Source organism: Lampetra fluviatilis, chromosome 47, assembly GCF_964198595.1.
Source record: "Lampetra fluviatilis chromosome 47, kcLamFluv1.1, whole genome shotgun sequence".
Taxonomy (NCBI): domain Eukaryota; kingdom Metazoa; phylum Chordata; class Hyperoartia; order Petromyzontiformes; family Petromyzontidae; genus Lampetra; species Lampetra fluviatilis.
In genome coordinates, this window is record NC_136321.1 from 8,665,597 (window position 1) to 8,688,569 (window position 22,973).

Below are 22,973 nucleotides of genomic sequence, written 5' to 3' on the forward strand. Positions count from 1 at the left end.
CCAATTAATGTGGGTGATGTGGCACAACACTCAGTAAAAATGGCCAAGTGGAGTGTTTGTGCACATGTGTGTGTGTGTATTTGTGCATGTGGGTGTATCGGTATTGTCTCGTGGAGCATATGTGTGTTGGTGCGTGTCTTTTTTTGTATGTTTGGGTGGATCGGTGGCATTCGTGGTTAAAGCACTGTTACCAACCCCGGCATTCTGAATTTGATTCCCAGCCAATGCAAATAGCCGTGGTGGGTGATGTCCGAACCGGTCCTGCGCCTCCCCTAGGTTGACTCAGCCATAAATGAGTATCACGTGCAGTGTGTGATCTTGAGCAGTGGGGAGGCAGAGGCTGCCAGGTGTGGTGCTCGCCACCCCACCCCACCCCCTCGTGTGCCGTGCCGGCCTAAATAGTCGCTCGCTAACAACACGAGTTCCAACAATCTATTAATGGCCATATCGCACATATAGCGTTTGTGTGTACGTTTGCATGTGTACGTTTGTGCGTAGGTGCTAGCGAGCAGCACTGACCCTAAGTACGCGTGCGTGGGTATGTGTCTGCATGGCATGGTGGTTCGCGTGCTGCGCTGGGGATGCTGACAGTCTGATCTTTATTCCTGGCCATGGAGAACACGGGTGGCAAGTGGCATCTGAATCTGTCACGGGCCTGCACTAAGTACACCACTCAGACTTAAATGAACACTTGGTGCGGTGTGTCAACATCACTAATGGGGAACACAAGGTGGTGGGAGATACTAGATCTCCTGCATGTGGCATGGCTTGAACAATTGCTCGCTAACAGCACTTGCTCCAGTGGTTTGTAAGACAATTAACAGATCTTTGTCTGTGTATGTGTGTGTGTGCGTGCGTGCATGTGGGGAGCGGTGGTGCAGCGGTTAGCGCGCTGCGCTACGAACCTGGCGACCCGAGTTTGATTCCCGCTCACGGCCGATACCGGTGACGATGATCTGAACCGGTCCTGGGCCTCCCCTAGGTCGACTCAGCCTCAAATGAGTACCTGGTGCGGTGCGTAAACATCGCCGCTAGGGAGACAAAGGCGGCCGGGCGTGGTCCTGACCACCCACCCCCTCGTGTACCGTTCTGGCCTAACAGCACTTGCCCCTACAGTCTGTTAAGGCTACTGGGGGGATCTTTGTCTTTGTGCGTGAGCATGTGAACGCGTAACCCATTAAAACCCTGGGCCTGCCCCCGTGACCTCTCGTGTCAGCGAACCTTCGACACCCGACGTGGCCTCAACGTGCGCCTCGCACAGCATTGGCGCAGGCGCCGTGGTGACTTCACCGCCAATTAGTGGTGGCTGCTGTTGTTGTTGTTGTTATTGTTGTGTGTGTGTCTGTGTGCACGTGTGTTTGCATGTAGAGGCATGTGTTTGTGTGTGTTTGTTGACCTCCAGAGTTCAATTCCCGCTTCACGGCTAACACCAGTGGCAATTCTATGAACCGGTCCTAGGCCCTCACCTAGGTCGACTCAGCCTCAAATGAGTAATTGGAGAGGTGTTAAACATCACCACTAGGTCGTGGTGGTGGCCACCCACAACCTCGTTGCTCGCTCACAGCACTTGCCCGAACAGTCTGTTAAAGGCTATACGGGGGATCTTTGTATTTGTTTGTGTTCGTAATTGTGTGTGCATACACGTGTGTGTGTGTGTGTGTGCATGTGGATTGTTTATTAAAAACACTTTTGTAGGTTAACGTGTCCTGAGTGTTAATGTTGCCATGGTAACCCAATGCTGGCATATCCACTCCTTTGCAGAAATGGATTTTACCTCGGGACTGGGAGACGATGTTAATCTCCCACCACTTTGTTTAGAGTGGCTTCTGCTCGAGATTTTTGTTTGTTTATATTTTCCCCTCCAAATTGCTCTTATTAAATGATGCCTATCTCGCCGGAGATGACGGTGAGATGGTCAGTTCCGTTAAAACGTATGGGTCAACTGATTACATTCTATTTCGGGCGATATAAATAAATAACCGAAATGGATTGTGTAATCTCTGAGAGGAAATATCGTTTAATTTGTTGGCCTTGTGTGCTTTCTTTTCCTCGAATTACTGTTCTCCCCCAAGTGTTTGTTTATTAAATAAGAGATCTGCCGGACGGGTTTCAGCATCACTGAGTCATCTCAGTAGTGCCTGACCTTAAACGCCAACGCCACATCTTGTGTGTCCTCGTTTTAAAGGAAATAATTGCATTCACAATCTAGAATGGGGGGGGGGTGGGTGATGCTTGGTACGTCAATGTTCTGGTTGCTTCAGAAAACTATTGTATATTTTAGAGAAAAATATACAATCGTTTTCGTCAGCGAAAAAATAATCTGCACGTGTGTGCATACATATATGGGGAATACGTCTAAAATGTACGAATGTTCTGATCATCATCATCACGATCCACGGGCAGATGAGCCCCTAGGTTTCCACTGCACATTTCGTCATTTTCTTGGTTCTTTCGGTAAAGTCACGTAGAAGGGAAATAATAAAATAATAAAAATAAAACATAACAAAATAATTCTCACGACGTTTCGGCCACAACGCAAGCAGCCGTCCTCAGGTGAAGAACAGGTCTGTCGGGAAGCCGTCCACAGGTGCAGAACAGGTCTGTCGGGAAGACGACAGACCTGTTCTTCACCTGAGGATGGCTGCTTGCGTTGTGGCCGAAACGTCATGATAATTATTTTATTATGTTTTATTTTTATCATTTTATTATTTCCCTTCTACGTGACTTTACCGAAAGAACCAAGAAGATGAATCCCTGCAGTCACGAAAGCTTTAAATCGAAATTTCGTCATTTGTTTCCACTTTCCTGAAGAATTTCCTCTCTCAAGTAGTGGCCACATCTTGCTGCCACCAATCTATGTCGTCGCTAAAAGCCATTCTCTGTGAGGCCTTCCTCTCTTTCCGCTTCCCTTCATGTATCCGAACAGCACACTTTTGATTCTCCTGCGTCATCCATCCGACACACGTGTGCGTACAGTGCAAGTGAATGTTGCGTTAATTAGTGCATGTTACCCGCTGTTATGCATATGAATTAGGAACGTGGACATTAGAAAAGAAAAGTGAACGAAAGTAACAACTGCATTAAAGAAGCAAGTTTAAGGGTGCATGCTTGCATTTGGACTGAGAGGCAGCGTGAGGAACACGTGGATTAGGGAACATATGCCAGTTGTGGGCATTGTATTAGCCGTTAAGAAAGGTTGGTGAATGGGCAAGTGGCTATAAAGGGATGTTGGCCTAAGGTTGAGACTTACGGTGGAGTGACGGCCTAAAGCGGGAACGCATCTGAGAGAATGCCAACTGTGGAGATGGAGTGATGGAATCAGCTCGTCAGCAGGTGCTGGACAGATTATTTGCATCACGAATCTACGAGAAAAGGGCACTCCTTGGGGAGGCCTTCATCCAAATGTGGAGTGATCAAGGCATGCTGGCCATGTGCCACTGTGGTTAGATCTCAAAATCAGAACCTGTCTCGTGAATAGACTCGCTTCCGCCATAGGAACGTGGAATTATCTTGTCTGAATTGGGATGTTAAACAGGAGTGTGTGTGGTGGTTTGCGCTTTTCTCAGTTGAATGTAAATCACTTTGACTGCGGTAAACTGGAATGTGTGCATGTAAGTAATATTTATAATAATACATTTTCATCATTGTCATCATTTAAAATTTATACTGCGCCTGCCATGCAGTACATCTCGAGGCGCCAGAACAAAGGGGCATTTGAGATCATTACTCCGTAATGAAGTGTTTGCAAGCCAAATATATGCAACGTTCAAAAAAAACGTACATTGTCGACCGTGCACACAACAAACGGGAAGAATCGAAATTGAAATTCTAAGCTCTGCTTGGGACTACTCGCACATTATTTTCTAGATATTTTTTTTTACCACACGCACCGCCAAGGCAAGTATCTGTCTCGAGTCTCTCGATGTGTCGCGACAAGAGAAAGTTCGCGAGAAAGTTCGCGAGAACGACGGTAGCCGCCCGGGCACGCAGGACCGTCAAAGGAGTTGAAACTCGGTAGCGTTTACTAAAAGCCTTTAAAAAATAACATATATAAATACACATATATATAATAACGGCAGCGCAAAAGAGCTGCCTACCCACTGGACACTGCCGTGACCCCTGCCTTGAGGCAGCACGTTGCTCAATCCCAGCCATGGCTTTATTTGATTTTATTTAAAGCTGCAGACCAAAGAACAAACGCCCATCATGCAACAACTGTCTCGGGGAGTCTGGAGTAACTGAAGGAATTACACCATTGGAACCTCATTTGCCAGTAGAAAGATATGATAATTGTTTTTTTTACCCTTTTATCTGGCAACAAAACTGACACCTTTTTTTTACAAGGAGTCATGTTTGCATAGACCACAATACCTGCGGTCGGAATGCAAACAAAAAACATAACTCTGATAATGTATGGTGTGAATGATTACCCCGAGTTTTCATACTCTGATGGTGCATTGTCTTTGAGTTGTGCGCCTTTTGGCGTCATCTGGTCCAACACCATGTGAGACTAGGCTCTAAGGAAAGCTTTCTCGGGTGTGGACCAATCATCTTCAAGGACAGTGCGTACATTATCAGAGTTATGTTTTTTGTTTGCATTCCGACTGCAGGTATTGTGGTCTATGCAAACATGACTCCTTGTAAAAAAGGTGTCAGTTTTGTTGCCAGATTAAAGGGTAAAAAAACAATTATCATAACTGAAGGAAATTCATCGCACGATCGAAGGTTCACGCTGGTGGGCCGAGTGAGCCAACTTGATCGACTGCCATCTCACGTGTAGCTCCAATTACGAATCTTTATGACGCACAAACCTTTGCCTCCACAAGGCGCTGGATTGCAGGATCCACCACCACAGCTGGGTATCTTATTGACCCCGGGAGGGACAATTGTATTTAGTTGGAACAATCCGCTTAGTATGGCTGATGTTTATTTAGAGCAGCAACTGTTTTTTTTGCATTTTAGCTGTTGCTTGATTTTGCACCAAAGTTGAGTCACAACTAACACGGAAATATTGTTAATGCTCCCGCAATGCATCAATTTAAGATGAGTTTAGAGACGTATTATTTTCAGACCTCGTTTGAATAATGCAAATTAAGTGAGCGAGAAAGCAAGCAGACCCGGGCACAGTTTAGCTTTTCAAATGTGTTCGTTAATGATTGTTGTGTACATTGTCCAAATGGTACTGCGTTGCTTTTGCCCCGCTTCCAACATTATATTTGGTCTGCAATCACTTCCATTTCTGAATAATTATCTAAAACACCGCCTTGCTGCGCGCGGGCGTTGGAGTCGGACGGCGCAAGCGGTGGCGGTATGAATAATAAACGATGATGGGGCTGAGTCAACCGCCAGCCGGGAATTGAACTCGCAACGTTTCAATTGTCGAGCCGAGTGTTCTAAACATAGCGCCACTTGCTCTTTTGTTCCCCGTCTCGGTGAAACCGATGGGCTCGTGAGTCAGACTCTCAATCCCTGGCGATGCCGCGCGTGAGAGGAGTGATTTTTACAATTGCGCGGCGCGGTTTTTAAACATTTTTATTTCCCCTAACAATCCAGAGGCTCCACGGGTTCGATCCCATCTTCGGGTGCGGCGGTTGAAACAATGGGTACTTTTCGATTTAAAGCTTTCGTGACTGCAGGGATTCATCTTCTTGGTTCTTTCGGTAAAGTGACTTTACCGAAAGAACCAAGAAAATGGGTACTTTTTTTTGCATTGTTTTTTTGTTGTTGTTGACAAGAGCCGGGTGCGGAGTGAGAGCGATATCGAGGGAAGGGGGGCACAGACATTATTGAGGACAAGCCATGGAAAGCGGTGCTCACGGGGCAGCGGGGAAAGGCAGGGGAATGGGGCTCGCTACATCACGAGCATAGGGACTACGAGTGGAAGAAGCACGGACTGTTTTATTGCTGTTTTAAGGTGAAGGGAAGGCCCAGGGGAGAAGGAACACACACGAAGGGGGAAAAAATGTGGTGGGGACGCGGGGGAGGATTGTACAAAAACGAAATCTACCAAATAAAATAATCTGCGTGCGCAAAGTGAACTTACCATCGATGTGAATCCCGTAGAGCAGTGATGACCCCATGTCTATCCGTGGGGCGATTCCTAGAATGACGGTCCCACCTCCACCCCCAATGGAGACATTTCTTAAACCCCTCCTCGCCTCTGTCCACCCAGCAGATATAACAAAAAGTTACGGCACAGTAATGAGTCATAATTGGTTTGTTTTGGGTGAGGTCGTCGCGTAAATAAGGGGCCGTCCATAAATGATGTCACGCACCTGGGGGGGGGGGGGGGTCAGACATTTGTGACGATATGTGACAAGGGGGGGGGGGTGAGAAATGTGTCGTCACATTAAAATGCGCAACTTTAAATAAATATAGAATTGTTATAACAACACTTATTTTGATAAATGTTCATTCTTTTTTTCATCATTATTTAAATTTACTAAGGTAAGAGCTTTGTGACGTCATATTTGAGGGGGGGGGTCTGACTTTTTGTGACGCCGTGTGACGAGAGGGGGGGGGGGGTCAAAAATCGCCCAAAATCGCGTGACGTCATTTATGGGCGGCCCCTATCGGTGTGCGCCTTAAACCCTCCTCCACCCAGACACAGACAATCCATAAAGGGCGTGACGTGACTCGAACGTGGCCGAGCTTATCACTGCCTCGGCAGTGCCACCGGTCGGTGCTGTTGTTATCGTTGGAGAGGAGTCTCAGGGCGTTTGAATGGGTAATGTCGATTTGCCGGAGGTCACATCTAACTAAAAAAAACCTCGCTACGAATCGGGTAAACACCACAGTTAGTCGATCGGAAGGTCGTGCGTGGTGGGGAAAAGTGTGCCTATTCCACAGGGCCTTACAACACATATCTACAGGCATGGGCTTGCTTCCTGCATTTCGAGCAAGCTATATTTTTCATTTTTTTGAATGGTCATTGCTTGCCAAATGCATTGTTTTCAACACTTTATTGCATTATTTTTTCTAGCGAAGTCCATGCATGGTGAATATATATTTTTTAACGAGGCTCCAGCACTCCCACCTATTCCAAGACACTTGGTCAGCGTGGAAGAATAGACGAAAGCACCCTCTATCGAGGAGCGCTGTCGAGCTGTCTCGAGTGTCAGGCCCTTCTGCCAGCAGTCACGTGAGCAAGCAATTGCGGGGTTGCACCTTTAACCGTGCATATTTTCCACGGCTTCTGTGCCAGGTGTGGCCCGAACGAATGAATGGATGTGAAGAAAGCGAATGGTGTTCGGGCACCCATTACCCAACCACTAGGCCTTCGACAGATACTGGAAAATGACAGAAGCTCGCTGCATCCAACTACAGCCTCTGGTGCTGAATTGCCCATCGCTGGACCTAGATTGCTGGAAGTTGACGGCCGCATTATTACACTGGTCAACAAAAAAAACTTTTTTTCTGGCCTGGAATTTTGCAGCTGTTTTAGACTAATTTCAGGGTGCTGATTCCAAATCTGATCTCAGATTTGCTCTATCACATATCATTTTTGTGCTATCGGCATACTCCATTTTCATTGATTTTACCCGAAATTAACTCTGTCACCTATGATTGCAAGTTGTTGCGAGTCAGTGACTGCTTTAGTGTTAAAATATGGTGCTGTATTTTTAGGATAGTGTGTTTATAATATAATTTTATGTAGATATCTACATTTATTTAATATTTTTCTTCTGCAGTTTTTATTGAAAATGCAATATTTGATATCTCAAAAACCTGATGTGATCGACAAAACTGATGCCAGCTTAGGAATCAGCGCCCCAAAATTTCCTTAAAGCCGTTGGAATACCTTATGCCAGAAAAAGTGTGTTGACCAGTGTTATCTGTGTCTCGGTCATTTCTGTAGTAACTTCACCACTGAGAGTGCCCGTTTTTTTTTTGTTGAAAAATTTACACAAGTCTACGCGACACGATTTGCCAAAAGCAAACTGGTGGGCGATTGTGTAGAGCCGAAATTCAATTACAATTATCGGCAGCTGGAGTCTAAAGATAGCCCGCCCCCCTTGACTGCAAGCATCTCAGGACATTCCTTGCAATGTAGATTATGAATCCAAATGGGCTCTCACCTGCGTTTTCAAAGGCCACTGGATTGATTTTAATCACATCTGGATGCGTTTAATGACCGTGGCTAAAATCCAAGTAATGTTGGGTGTTTTATTCTATCGCTGGGAGGAAAGGCACACCAGTTAGAGCACCGTTGTGTGGGTTTGATTCCCAGTTATGGTTAACCGTGGTGGTGCTAGGCATAAGAAAACTAAGTAAAAGCGTATGGCCACAAATGGCTAATGGAGCCCCAGATTAATTAAAAACAGGGGTGTATCAAATTTTTGTTGGCTCAAATTTAAATACAGTACTATTAATAATAATTATCATCATCATAACAATGGAAAGCTCAGCATTCTAATAATGCAAAAATAATTGTAATTCGTCTGTTAATGCTATAACAAGGGTGTGATAGCATTAAGTTACGCAGCTTGTCATGCATATGTAATGTTTATAATCAGGTGACGAACTAAAAATGTGGCGCACTAAAAACATCGTTTGGGCTTAGGTCCTTTCAAGGGGCGGTCAGCACGACTGACTGGTGACGTCAGTGGCTAGCTTGGTGTCTGTCCCTTCACAACCAAGAGTGGCCTGCTTGGTGAAGTATAGTCAAGCAACATCCCACGAGCGCCATAGTGCGAGGAGACCTTTTCCAGCAGCGGATTTACAAAGGGCTGAGAATGATTCGTGTAGCGACACGGACACATGCTGTGAATTGGGCACGATTGTGAATTACAGCGTGTAGTTTTAATGATTCAGTCGCTGGTTTTAATGGCATTTGTGAAAATTATTTTTTAAAACGTGTGAACCTGCTTCAGTGCACTTCTACTCCAGCCGACACGCGAGTAAAAAGCATTTTGTCGGTATGCGTTGAAATCGGCATGTGCACAGCGCTCGGTTGATTGTCACATCGCCGGGACCGGGGAGAGGTGTCGGCGACTTGGGAAGGCCTTCATCCAGCAGTGGACTGACCATGGCTGCAGCTGCTTATGCTGATGATGATTTACTTAGAAAAAAATTTAAATGAGTCTTGAGACTGTGAGGCTTTCCTGGATGCATTAAAATTCCTGGCAAAAAAAAGACAACCCGTTGAAGCTTTTGTTTCAAAAAGAAATAATTCCACAGCGATTCTCCGCATGCTAATACGCGCGGCAAATACGCGAACAAAGACAACAAAAACAAAAAAATCCCGTCCGGGAATTGAGTCCGTCCATTGAAAGAGGATCCTTTGTAACACCAGAAAGTGAGCCCATTTGCAGAGAAATCAAATGAAATAACGGAGCGCATTGCACGCTTAATATACTGTCGTTGGATGCGTTAATCTGCCCATAATATGAGTAGGTCGGCACTTTTACTGCGTTCATTACCAGCCGTGCAGAGATAAGGGAGATGTGCATTTTGCTCTGTGTGTTGCCTGTAACTCAACATCTCTTGGGATGCCAGGTCCGGAGATTACTGCATGGGCTGCGAAAATTAATGGAGCTTGCAAAATGACTAGGAGGTGATTGTAAGAGGTGTTTTCTGCCTTTAGAAAATAAAGACATTTATATGTGGGGAGAGGGTCGCGTTGCGGTTAGCGCTGCATTATGACCCTGGCGACCCGAATTCGATTTGCGCTCAGTCAACACCAGTGATGATTATCTGAACCGGTGCTGGGCCTCCTCTAGGTCGACTCAGACTCAAATGAGTACCCGGAGTGGTGTGTAAACATCGCCCCTAGGAAGACAAATATACACACACATGCCACATGGATGTAGCATGTGTGTGTATATTACGCACGTAAGAGAAAACATAAATAAATAACGGGCCGATGTTTCACCTTTTCGAGCAGAGAGGGCAGATAGACAGATTGACCCACTTATAGCTTGTGCAATTGTTACCAACTCAATTGCTAACTTTTGTGTTGATGTGCCGAAGGCACGCTAGCAGGAGGTCACGGCACAGACACAGGTGCCATGGGTCGACTGACTGCATCGACTGGCAGATGCACCACCTGTGCTCCTACTGTGCCAATTGCTGTGCTTTAGTTTCCCGGCGCTCCGCTCTTTGTGAGCGTTGCTTCTCTGCTCTTCATTGTTGCTGGAAGGTGACCTCCCAGTAGCGCCCTTCACACACTTTCTCCGCAGAGGCCGATCTTAACACCGCTAGTGCCAGTCTTCGGCAAGTTCACTCAGCTCCACATCATCCTTTGCTGCAGTAGCAGCTCATCTCTGCTCTAGCCGGTGCCGCGCTAGTTTAGCCCACTCTATCCGGCAAAAAGAAGCTGTTTGGGCATGCAGTGACTTGGCATGCGGGCTACATGCACCAGCCAATGCAGCCTCGCCTGCCGAAGAAGCTTACATAAATGTGCACACGAACACTCATCATTTACATACATACATGCACACACATTCGCTAGTGCATTTGACTTAAATGCATTTATTCTTTGAAATGCAATTGGTGGTTAATTATTATTTTTGTCATGTTTCTATGACGGTATGCACTTACCCATTAATTAAACGTTAAGGGCCAGATTGACATTTTGGCGAATGTTTGTTATTTCCGTCCTATTTTTTGTGTCACAAATGTCCCCATGGGCCGCATCATCATTAATGCGAATAATTGCCACGGCGATGTGTTTTTAGCCACTTCGTTAACATGTCAATCTGTCCACAAAAGAACCACTCTTCACAAATTATGATCAATTACGTATTACGAACGTGAAAGAGATGATGGGGCATGTTTCTTAAATCCCACCGCGAATCTGTCCACCCAGCAGAATGCCGTGGTGGCGAGATGTTAACTACCGTGCCTGGTCTACAAGAGGTCGTGGGTTCGATCACGATGCCTGTATATTTGGAGTTTGCATGTTCTCCCCGTGGCCGCGTGGATTTTTCTCCGGGTCCTCTGGTTTTTTCCCTCCACATTTTTCAATCGACATTTGTTTAGAGTATTTGGCTGCTATACATTTCCAAGCGAAAAGCCACATTGTTGTGCTATAATTTGTGGTCAGATCACTTCTGAAAAAGAGCTAGAGAGCTCAGTCGGAGTTACTTGGTAAAATAAAAAATTGTTGAGTTTAGTATCATTTAGTAAACCGCGTAGGTTTTTGCTGTTATTATTATTCACCTCGTTGCCCAGAAAATCTTCACCGAGTCTCAACTTTTTGCCATGAACTTTTTGCCATGAAGTCCCATTCCAATTTTTTTTCACAGCAAGGGGGGCATTTTACTGCTATGTGCAATCCCTATCGCGTAATCTTTAGGTAAAAATTTTCAGCATTGGGATGTTTGGCCAAAGTTTTCGAGTGCTGTGTGAGAATGAGGTTTGGTTTTGTGTTTCGCAAAACGACATCACCGACCGAGGGACCCCAGCGAAAATGGGACCTTTGCCACAACCGTGATCAATTTCCTGATAACGTTTCAGGCTCGAGGCATGGATTTATGTAATGCACAATGCAAGATGTGTGTAAGGTTTGATATATATATACATTTAGATGGTATTCTGTCTGAGATAGTGGTTACAGATATACATTGATTATATCATAATTATCTTATTCATACCAAGTCTTTGCTGACAGCCGTTTGGCTGTGGGGGCTCTCTGGGTTTGACAAGGTTCCGGTTTTTCGTCTGAAACTCAGAAATCAAAGACACGTGGTCAAATAGTAAAGTTCCCTTTCGGACCGCCTCAGCAGTAAGCTACTTGCAACAACATTCTCGGTACATGCGAACTGTGCTTTAGGAAGGGGAGAAAAGGTAAAGGCCGGTTTTCGTCTGAAACTCAGAAATCAAAGACACGTGGTCAAATAGTAAAGTTTCCTTTCGGACCACCTCAGCAGTAAGCTACTCGCAACAACATTCTGCGAACAAATTTAAAGGCGCAGCCCCGCAATCACCTGCTCACGCCACTGCCGGCAGAAGGGTATGTTACTTGAGAGACCTCTCGAGAGGGTATTTCCCCCTGTTCTATGCTGACCAGGCGTCTTGGAATAGATCGGCGTACCCACACTTTAGCTCACCGCACGCGACCTGCCCGATCAACTAACTGTGGTGGTATCCACTTATACGGCTGGGTGATCAGAGGCAGCGGCGGGAGGTTGAACCGGCGAGCTCTGGATTGCAAGGGCGGTGTGCTCACCTTTTACTCATTTCTTTAGAAATGTTTGTTGTTGCGTCTAGTTTGTTGTTCTTCCCCCGCACCACGGATTGGCACGGTTGGCTACGTACGGTGCGAAAGAAGTTCAACGTACACACACACACCAGCAGCAGCAGTAACTGCACATACTATGCATAGCGCATAGGACGTAGTCTGCAGCAGCACGCTCTGATGGAAATATATTAAAAGAGGCTCGTTGTTCATCATGCATCCCCGCGCAAAGCTAAACTTTTCGTGATTTACGCACACGCGTTCGGCCCGTGTCCTCAAAACACCTTGTGCTCACCGTGTCGAGGAGACGACTTTTTTTCCCCGCTTTTATTTCACACGAAGCTATTGGCCTCCGCCGCCGCACGCGAGCTTGTGACACTTTATTAAGCGGGACCGGCAAGAGCCGGCGGAAGAGGCGACATCAGCCTCCTAAATTACAGCCACGAGCCCGCAAAGCGGCAGGCTCGACGAGCCAGAACGTACATCACGTTGCTGTTGTGAATCATGGCGTAATTATTTTAAAAGCCCGATAAGAGGCTAGCCACAGCATGTGTTCTAAAAAGAAAAAAGCCCCCCCCCCCCTTCCCGTCTTATTATTACGATTATTGAATTAGGCAAATGTGACATTCTGTGTAAACCTTATCCCTCACTTGGCAAAATGTCTCTGGCATTTTGCTCACCTCTTGAAAAATAATGAAGGGACGCCGCTTTTGGACGCGCCGTACAAGAAGCGCACGTAAGCCAGTTGAGAGGAAGTCACGTGGACGTGCGGATTATTATGTAACGCTTTGCAGCATGTGTTCGGCTTTGAAAGTATTAATGAAGCCGACTGGATTTAGCTGTCAGGGCACCAATGCATTAGCACATTGGCAAATTATCCTCGTTTTTGCTCCGGATTGTGTCTCCGAGTTTTCAGCAACCTTCTGATCAATTTGGTTTCTTTTCAACGGTGCTTAGTGCCCTAATTGCAACACGACTTTACACTCAAGTTTTGTTCGCAGTCGATCACGTTTATGAGAGTTATCGTCTCGGGTTATGGGATGGATTAAGCTTTTGCATAAACGCTTTCAGCCTTTGATGGCAAGTAGTAAAACCCCACTGACACTCATCATAGAATAGAACGATTCCATTAGAAAAAACACACAGAGAAAGATGCATGATAGATTAACAGGGATAACGGTAGGGTTGCCACCTGAACTGCTTGTCCCAGAATTATCCTCTTGTTGTTGTTGTAGCTGCTGCCATTTGAAATGTGTGAGCTTTTCTGGGACAAAGTCTCAATTTTGCAAGTTATGTTCTCATAAAACATATAAAGACAAAGATCTTCCGTTTAGCCCCAACAAGTTCTTGGGGCTGTTAGCAATCACCTTTGATGGCTGGCACGGCACACGGGGGGGTTGGTTTCTAGGCCAGCCGACCCGGCTAGGTGAAGTATGGTGAAGCGACTCCCCCGTACGGAGGCCTGGCCTTTATAGTGCAGCAGTGGGGGTTTATTCAACGCGAACACAATTATCATTATTCTTCTTTTTTCATTATAAGGCGGTGAAACAACGAATGCAAATCAGGCGAGCGTGCCAGTCCGGATAAGTAAATGGTTAACAATTACTGTGCAGGTGTCAGCGGTCGGGTTGTAACAACCCCTGTCGTCGTTCACTGCGATGTCCGACGTTTTGCCCCGAGTGCCGGGGTGAGGGGGATTCGAAGTGCGGCAAACCCGCGTACAGTGCAGCGTGAAAAGCGCGCTGAAGGGATGTGCGTCGCGCAAGCAACAGCCGCGAACGCCGACGCGGTCACGAGATCTCGGACTAATCACAAACTACTGTCGTTGTTGTTGTTGTGGTCGTCGTCGTTGTTGTTGTGGCTGTGTGCGTCTCGGTAGAAAATGTTGATGCGTCGTCAGGCCTTTGCAATGCTCAGCCCTCCTTGCACGGCCATTTTAACCCTCGTCTCACGCCGCTGCGGATCGTTCTAATTCGCCTTCTATCGGTTATTTATTGTTATTATGTGTGTGTGTGTTTTTCCCCTCCCTCCTCCTCCTCCAGAAAGCTGACCTGGCTGTTGCACCCCTCACCATTAACTACATGCGGGAGAAGGCCATCGATTTCTCCAAGCCATTTATGACGCTGGGAATCAGCATTTTGTACCGCAAGCCCAACGGAACCAACCCAGGAATATTTTCCTTTCTCAATCCCCTCTCACCCGACATCTGGATGTATATTCTGTTGGCTTACTTGGGCGTCAGTTGTGTGCTGTTTGTCATTGCAAGGTAATTCTATTCAAACAATTTAAAAGTGTTTCTTCTTTCTTCTGCATGCACACTATTTTAAGTTGTCGGCAGACTCAACGTTTATTCATTTTGACACACACATATTTAGAGGTCACCAAGTGTGCGCTCAAAGTCATCAGATCTCAGAAGCTAAGCACGGTTTGAACCTGGATAGTGCATGGATGGGCGATCACCATGGATACATAGGCGGCTGTGTAGCTAAGTGGTGGGCAGTATCAGGGCAGTGCAGCACAATCCATCGTTGTACTATACTTCTATGCTCCCACGTCTATGATTTTCTCTGCTTTCTCCAATCCCGCACTGACCAGCGCGGTCAAATGTGGTCAAATAATCCCAACCATCCGCACGACATGGGGACGCCTTCATCCAGCAGTGGATTGGAAAAAAAGGGACTGTACATAAATAAAGGTATTTTCCAACTTGGTTCGGTAAATAATGAACACAGCTGCAGTAAAGGTTTATCTGTACGGCTTTAGGTAGAGTCGTTTCTGATGAATACTCACTAAACCTTGAAACTAGGCTATTTGAACATCTGTCAGACCATCAATCAGTATTTATTGCGGCAGATGATGAGCACCCATTGATATCCATTATATTTTATGTAATTGACATCTGGATGATGCCAGTTATTTGAGGTCAAATGTTATCGCTGTTATTATTTATTTCTGAGTAATTTTGAAATGCAGGCTTTGGACTATGGCTCACATTAAGCAATAGATGCTCACACATCGATCTTGCATTCAAGATGCGGTTCAAGCTTGCACAGCTGTAGAATAACATTAGGTGGTACATATATGTTTTAATTAAATGTATATATATTTTTTTTATTAAATGTCACCGATAGTTCAGAATAATAAGAGTGGCAGCCAAGGAATGGAACGCATCCGATAGGACGCCCAACTCGGAGATGGAGCAATGAAATCAGTACAATGCTCTCTCCTCCACTTCGTTGAGCTATCATGTGTTGCCATGTCGCTTCTGAAGAAGAGCCATATAGCTCAGCCGGCCTTACCTGGTAAAGTAAAAAATAGCCTAAATGGTTTGAGTATTTTAACGTGCAGATGATAGGTGGATTAGATCATCACACAATCGTGAGCGGTGGCCGCAGCTTGAGGTTTTCATCCAACAGTGAATTGACCATGGCTGATGATGATACTAATGATGATGACGAGAGAAAATGCACTATATATAGTGTGCCATGAACACCTTTCAGGCGACAGTACAGACAGCTTTGAAAGCCTATTAGTCGTTTTTTGAGCTTCCAACGCACAGGCATTTCATTTTAAAACCACGATGCAGCTTCAGAGCAATTGAACAGAGCCCTGTGATTCTCAAGGGGTTTAAGAAAACTGCATGTCTATTTATCAATCAACGGGGATGTAACGATTCACCTTACTGAGCAATGCGTTGTCAGTGTTCAGAATAATGATTTGCTCTGCTCTTCTTTTGTCAATGTCACGTGGGGGGGTGTAGAATGTGCAGCGGTAGGAATCTATGAACTCTATACTGGTGCAATGCTTTATATATATATATATTTCATGGATTGGAAATAGAATCATGCGAATTATTGGTGGTGGCAGTGGTGCAGTTGCTTGCACCCCTGCGCTATGAATCTGGCCGGAGTTCTTTTACTGACCACGGCTAACATCGGTCCCCGCTTCATCAGTCCACACTGACCAGTGTGGTGAAGTGTGGTATTAATATAACCCTTGTAACTGACGTTGCATGCAGGTGCCTTCATCTGGCAGCAGATTGACCATGGCTGCTGCTGATGATGATAATTGTCATCATATGCATATGTAAATCACCAGTCACTTGAAGAGAGCTCAGAAGTAGCTCTGTAATATCCACTTCCATTGGCCATTCTCCAAGACGAAGGGTTGCATTGCCCTGCTAGAGATACATAAATCGGGATCAATTGGGGGGGACGGGGTCATTTAATATTTTTTTACAAATAAAAAAAGCACTTTTCACTAGATACATTTTATAAACGTGTTTGCAATAGAGTACTATACTCACGCTAAAACACAGCAATTGCGAGATTAAGAATTTATTTTATACGAGGAGTTGACGAATCGTTACATCCCCTATCAGGGGCGTCTTCACCATTGGCCAGGCACTCAAGTCTGCAAAATCGAGGTTTCATTTTGGTCCCTAAAGCAACATTTGAGACTCGAAAGTTGGTTCCGTGCGCTCGTTGGGGTCTCAGCCAGAATGGGCTGTGCGTTGAGCTATGTCCTGTGCGGTCACACGTGTTTATGTTCACTGGAGTAGAGTTGAGCCAGAACAACATTACACCATTAGGCTTTTTTTTTGCCTCGATGCCATAATGACAGGACATTGTGTAGAGCGAAGCCCCCTTCGAAAATTGTAACCGAGAGCAACTTCAGAACATTTTAACCTTGATCCTCATGTGCCATCATCATAATGATTATTCACAAGGTGACATCTGTTGGGTCAAGTCCTACCGGCGCGGAGAAATTGTACTTATTTAATGTAGTTAAAACTATCATAAAATTGCCCTTATTTAATGTAGTTAAAACTATCATAAAAGTGCTGAAATATTAACTAAAATGCTGCACCGAGTGGGTAATGTGGTTTTTATATAGAAATTTGAATATTCATTCCAATCACTTTTGGAAGTTTCTTGTGGATGACAGATTTTTTATACATTGCAGGACATTATGATTCCGCATAATGTGCCACTATATTTGCTAAATCATTACTCGGCATATTGTGTCGCTATATTTGCTATTGCTAAAACAAATTAGATGAGGTCTACAGGCAAGTAAAAATCACGTTAAACTGCAAGGCATTCTCATAGGGTCTGAAATGCAGATTTTTGTCTTCTCAATTATCCGCTGTGATTTAATGCCAATTTCATACGTAATTTAAATTACCTTTCAAGGTATCTCAATTTATTAAAATAATGTAAAATGCCGTTTTAAGTATTTAAACTTTTAACTCCTTAAAACATTGCCATGTAAATTAATCAGTGGTGAATGTAAGTGACTTTTCATAATCTGGTTAATTACATTTTTACGAGATAACTTAAAATTGTTGGGACACCTTGACAAGAGCTGTAGTTACATTGAAACGTTTTCATATTCTCCTTAAAATAAGTGCAAGGCTTTTTCTGAATCGCACATCGAACAGCCTAGCGTGTAGAATTTAGTCACTTTGTGTGCAGTCATTTCACTCATCAGAGACCTACCCAGTAACCATGGAACGTTGGGCCAACATTGGTGCATGTTTGACTGGGTAACGCTCCTTTAAATTACTCTTGTAGGCATCAGTCTCAAATGTAATTCAGCTTTGTAACCAACCATAGGAACGTGGAATTTCCAAAACCAGAAATGCAGTCATGGAGGTGATCGCTGCCCACCTCTCATTTCAACAGGGATACGATTTGACTCGCCCCCCCCCCCCCACACTTTATTTTATCGTCACTATTTATCATAACGCCACCTCTGTAATTTCCTTGCACCTACAGCAATTTGCATTTAACAGCACTCAATAATGCAATTCCATTCATTCAAGACACCCTCTGCAAAAAAAACAACCAGCAGTCTTCCAGCATGGCTTAGCCCTGCATGCCCTACTGAAGTCACGTGCCCAAAGCATTGTGCCTGCGGTGTTTGTAGGCTGTGCCCCATCCCGGGGCCTGCACGGCTTTGTTTTACGGTTTAGCAGCCAGTGGCGGCTTGTCATTAGGGGCAAATGGGGGCCGGTTCCCCACTAGTGAAATAAATAAATAAAAGTTTAACTCTTAATTAATAGCACAAGGTAACACAATACAAAAAAAAGTGTTTACACAGTGTAATAATATATAACAGGCGATGTTTTTGGTCTATGGTCATTCTTCAAAGCAGAGATATCAAACAAACGGTCATTGGCCAACACTTCACCTGTTGCAGATTTCATTTTGACAAATGAGTTAAATTTTTGGTGACATGTGCTTGTGCAGCACCGGTCAACACGGTTTCCATTTTAGTGTCCGTTATAAAGATTATGAACTGTATACCATTCCTCCCATTCTTAGCCACCCCCTTTCCCCACCCAAACCTCCCCCATGGCCCCACACACCAACGGACTTCCATTGCCCCATACATATATTTCACTCACTAGCTGCCACTGGTTAGTATGAGGAAACCAGCGTCGAATTAGAAGTCCGCTCGACCCTGAAACTTTCAGCAGTGATGTGTTGATGACGACTTTTCTCAGTACGTGTTGTTTTGAGGTTGGGAGTGATTGCGGTTTTTGCTGGCATGGCTAAACCTTAGGGAGCTCAGCATCCAGTCACATGTTTACGTCCACCGGTCGGTTTTAAATGTTCCCACCACTATCGCCGTAGCCTTGCCAATACTGCAGAGCAAATCTACACGTTTACCTGCGTACTGTCCAAGTTGCGAGATTAGCTCACCGTCCATATTATTATTACTTCTTAATTTGCTGAAACGACGTAGCAGCATGGACACCTAGGGTAGACTATCGCCGTCCGTGAAACAGAATACCTTCACGGTAGCCTCGTGCTATAAAAATGCGGCAAAAAGCTAAATTTGCGAAATTATACATTTTGATTCATGCTGGCAGATTAAAGCATTGAAAGTCTCCTGCCATTCTGATCATATGTGCTGACGTTGTAATTAGCGCTGCGGCTCTAAAGCACTGATTGCCACCCTTGTCGCAGAAAGCTTGGAATCAGAATTTGTTAAACATTCTGCCTCTACATATGCTGCCACACCGCAGACGTGTCTGCTGTACAGCAATACTTTGGCCTGCATGGCTGTGAGCTCACCAAATTGATTTCATAATTATTTAAAATGTGAGATCGCGTACAGCAGCATAAATGGATGTCGTGGATTGAAGCTGATGACTTCCAATATTATTACAGTTGTGAATCATTCACAGTCATTAGAAGGTTTGTAAGTTAAACACACCTGATGAGGAGATGCCTCGGGCACTCAAATCTGTGGCTCAATACGATGAGAACCACTTTTTGGGAGCTCCACATTGACCATCCAATGAGGTGACTCACCCCTGCCATGTGGTCACCTGCCTGCTATTGACTGTCCCCATCTGCGTATAGCGTGTGACGCATAGCCAGGGAAGCATCTCGCCTGATGCCCGGCCGGCCGGCTCACGACACACAGTCACCCGCCAAGGTTTGCTCCGCAGGATTGGCCTTTAAGCTCGAGTGGGTTCCATGCTGGTGGCGGACTGGAGGCTGAGTTCCCCCCCCCGGTGAGAGAGTTTTGGCGGAGAATCCGTGCAGCCATGCCAGATCCAAAAACCGCGAATAGCTGTTGGTCTTGTAACGACAACTGCATGCAAACTGTGGCCCAAGTTGGAACAGAACATACGTCCAATTTTTTTTTCTTTCAAGTTCAAAATCACAGTGCATCATGAATGTTTGATTATTATCATCGTTAATGTTTTTTTTGAACCCTGCGAGAATTCGGTAAGTGACATGTTTAATTTCATTTGTTTGTGACACGGCATTGTGCTTTTGTTTTATTATGTTTTGTTTGTGTATACGTGCTGTTTTTTTTGCACAGCCATCCTAGATACTGTGGCATTCAGCCATCGAATTTTGATTTTGGTCGCTGATAATATGAATTGTGTTTGTGGGAGAAAGAAAATAATAATCAAAAAATGTAATTGTACTGGTAATACTGAGCAAACTCATTTACAAAACTTAAATGCACAAGGGATGGGAATGGCGGCGCAATGGTCCGTGTACTGCGCCATGAACCTCACGTCCCGAATTCGATTCCCTTTCACCAACCCACGCTGACCAGCGTGGTGAGATATGGTCGAAACGACCCCCCTCCCCCCGCGATAAACGTGGCGTGACGTGGCCTTCATCCAGCAGTAAATTGACACCACGCTGGCAATTATTGTTCGCACATAAGATGGTCACTTAAATTTTCCAGCTCAACTTCATGAACATAATCATTAACACATCAACACACGTTTGCACACGGGCGAGTGCATTTGTGACTGTGCAGGCTGGCAGGGATGTGCATGCATAACATCACGGCACGTCCGTGCATAAATATCGAGTGCCTTCAGTGTTAATGCAATATACGCGTGACGACATCCATGGGCGAGTGTGCACATGAATGCGTGCACGTGTGCGTGCGTGCGCGTGCCATTGTGCGTGTGCGTGCGTGGGAAGCGGACGCACGGCGATTTGTGCGCTGCACTAAGAAGCCGGTGACCCGAGTTCCATTCCAGCTCGCTGGCAACACCAGTGACGATTATCTGAACCAGTCTTGGGCTTCTGCTGGTTCGACTTGGCCTCAAATGGGTACCTGGTGTGATGTGTAAATATCGTAACGAGAGAGAGACAAAGGCGGCCGGGTGTGGTACTAGCCACCCATCTCGTGTGCCCTGCCAGCCTTAATTGGTGCTTGCTGACAACACCTGCCCCAACAGCCTGTTAGAGGCTATATAGTGCATCTTTGTCTTCGGTGTGTGGCATTGTAGTGGGCAGTGCACTGCACAATACAAACCGGGCTGCCCAAGTTCGATTCCCGCTCGTTGCCAACATCAGTGATGATTAAACCCCAGATCAAATCAGCCTTTAAATGAGCACATGGTGTGGTGTGTAAAACATCGGCACTGGGAGAGACAAAGGCGGCCGGGCGTGGTACTTGGCAAGAACCAACCCACTCAGCCCGAGCCAAATTTGCTTGGTACAACTGGAATATCCTGGAATCGTTGTGTGCATGCGTGCATGTCTGCATGCATGCATGCATCCTATGGGCTGTTGAACATTTCCCTTCACATCTCTGTTAACTGTAGGTGTCCTGCATGTGGCCTTGGGCGGCAATGGATCAGCCACCGAAGCGTGCATTTTTTTGTCCGTGCGTGTGTTCGTCGATGCGTGCGTGCCTCATCGAGTGAGCTTGCGTGTGTGTGCGTCTGTGCGTACGTGAGCGGTCCGTGTAGCGGTGAGCGCGCTGCGCTACAAACCCGGCGACCCATCTTCGAATCTCGATCACGACCAATAACAGTGGCGAATATTTGATCCGGTCCTGGGCCTCGCCTAGGTCGACTCAGCCTGAAATGAGTACCTGATGCGGTTTGTAAGCATCATCGCTACTAGGGAGACAAAGGTGGTCCGGCCTTAATAGGTGTTCACTAACACCACTTGCCCCAACAGTCTGTTGCGGCTATACGGGCGATCTTTGTCTTTGTTGTGTGGCCCTCTCAGCGAGCCCTCTCTGCTCCATCTCATTCTGATTTGTCATTTTATTTTATTATTTTCTCTTCGGTTGTGTGCTCAATCCTAGCTTGACTCTAGTCTTTTATGAAACTACCTTTTTTTTCTCGGCCTACTAATGTGTCATGATCCAGATGCCTTTATTGTGCAACCCCCCAAAAAGCTCTCCCTATTTAAATCGCTAATGGCAATTTTTTTTTGCTGTTGGCGCCTAAAAATACCTATATTTGACAAATTTATTCATGGACAAGATCGTAAATGCACACACAAAACACCGTGTCTTTCTTTAGCAATCAAAAAATAACATTCACATTTAGAATTTGGCATGCACGACGGTGTGAAATAACAGGAATGGTAGAGAAGGTGATGTTATGTTAATGCCACAATGTAAACGGCCATTACCAAACTGTCAAAATAATTTGGTGCAATTTTGGAGAGAGGTGAAAAAAAATATTCCGTGCTCTTAAAAAAGTGTTGGGAAGGGACCTCAAAAGTTAAACAAAAATAATGATCACATTTGTGTTAATAACAAAACATTACCCTTATGAATAAAAAAGGGTGAATGTTATGGTTTTATTTTCTCAAGAATGTTTACAGTTATTTGCATGACATTATTTTCATTATTTTTATATATATAGTCAGGTGTTTTATTTCCCAATAATCTGCGCAAAAAAACTAATTGCTGAGACAGTGCACATGGTTTCATATTTGCAAATTCTGAAATTAATTACTTTGATAGGAACACAGGGATATTTACAAGGTGTCACTTGTAGGAGGCATCTCATCGTTATTCTTTTGCAAACGCAAATTATTTCTGTGGGCACTCCAGTTTCCCCCCGCACAAAGTAACACGTGGAAATAAACATACCGATTCATAGAATTGTACAAACATTCAAAGCAGGACCCTCCTGGTAAATAGAGAACAATGTTATTGCCTACGCGTGTTAATGCGTCCATCGCAGTTAGTCAATCAGCAGGTTCGCGTGCGGTGGGGTAAAGTGTGGGTGCTCTCACGTGTTCCCAAGACCTTCTGGCCAGCGTGGAAGAGTAGGCCAAATACTCTTGAGAGGGGCTCTGGAGTTCGCTTAAGTGGAAGCCCTTCCACCAGCTGTAGCTTAAGCCAAACACATTCCATAACAATGGTCGCAGACACGTACGTGTTACATTTTAGACATTGCAGGGTTTTACCTTTTCGTACTTGTTACTTGACAAAAACTAACTGTTAGGAGCTTGTTTAAATAAAACGACGCCACCACAATGCGTGCACGGCAATA

At 45.2% G+C, this 22,973-nt stretch overlaps 1 protein-coding gene across 6 annotated transcripts in view; it reads left to right on the forward strand.

Moving 5' to 3' along the window:
• The window catches only part of LOC144947939 (glutamate receptor ionotropic, kainate 2-like), a 219,916-nt gene that overhangs the window by 148,063 nt on the left and 48,880 nt on the right, over window positions 1–22,973 (forward strand). For 5 of the 6 annotated variants that reach the window (XM_078877355.1, XM_078877356.1, XM_078877357.1 and 2 more), the window contains one exon: window positions 14,224–14,447. In XM_078877355.1, the coding sequence (XP_078733481.1) occupies window positions 14,224–14,447 (224 nt within the window). Of the gene's footprint in view, window positions 1–14,223; window positions 14,452–22,973 lie in introns of those variants that run through there. The other variant, XM_078877360.1, reaches the window with a different exon arrangement.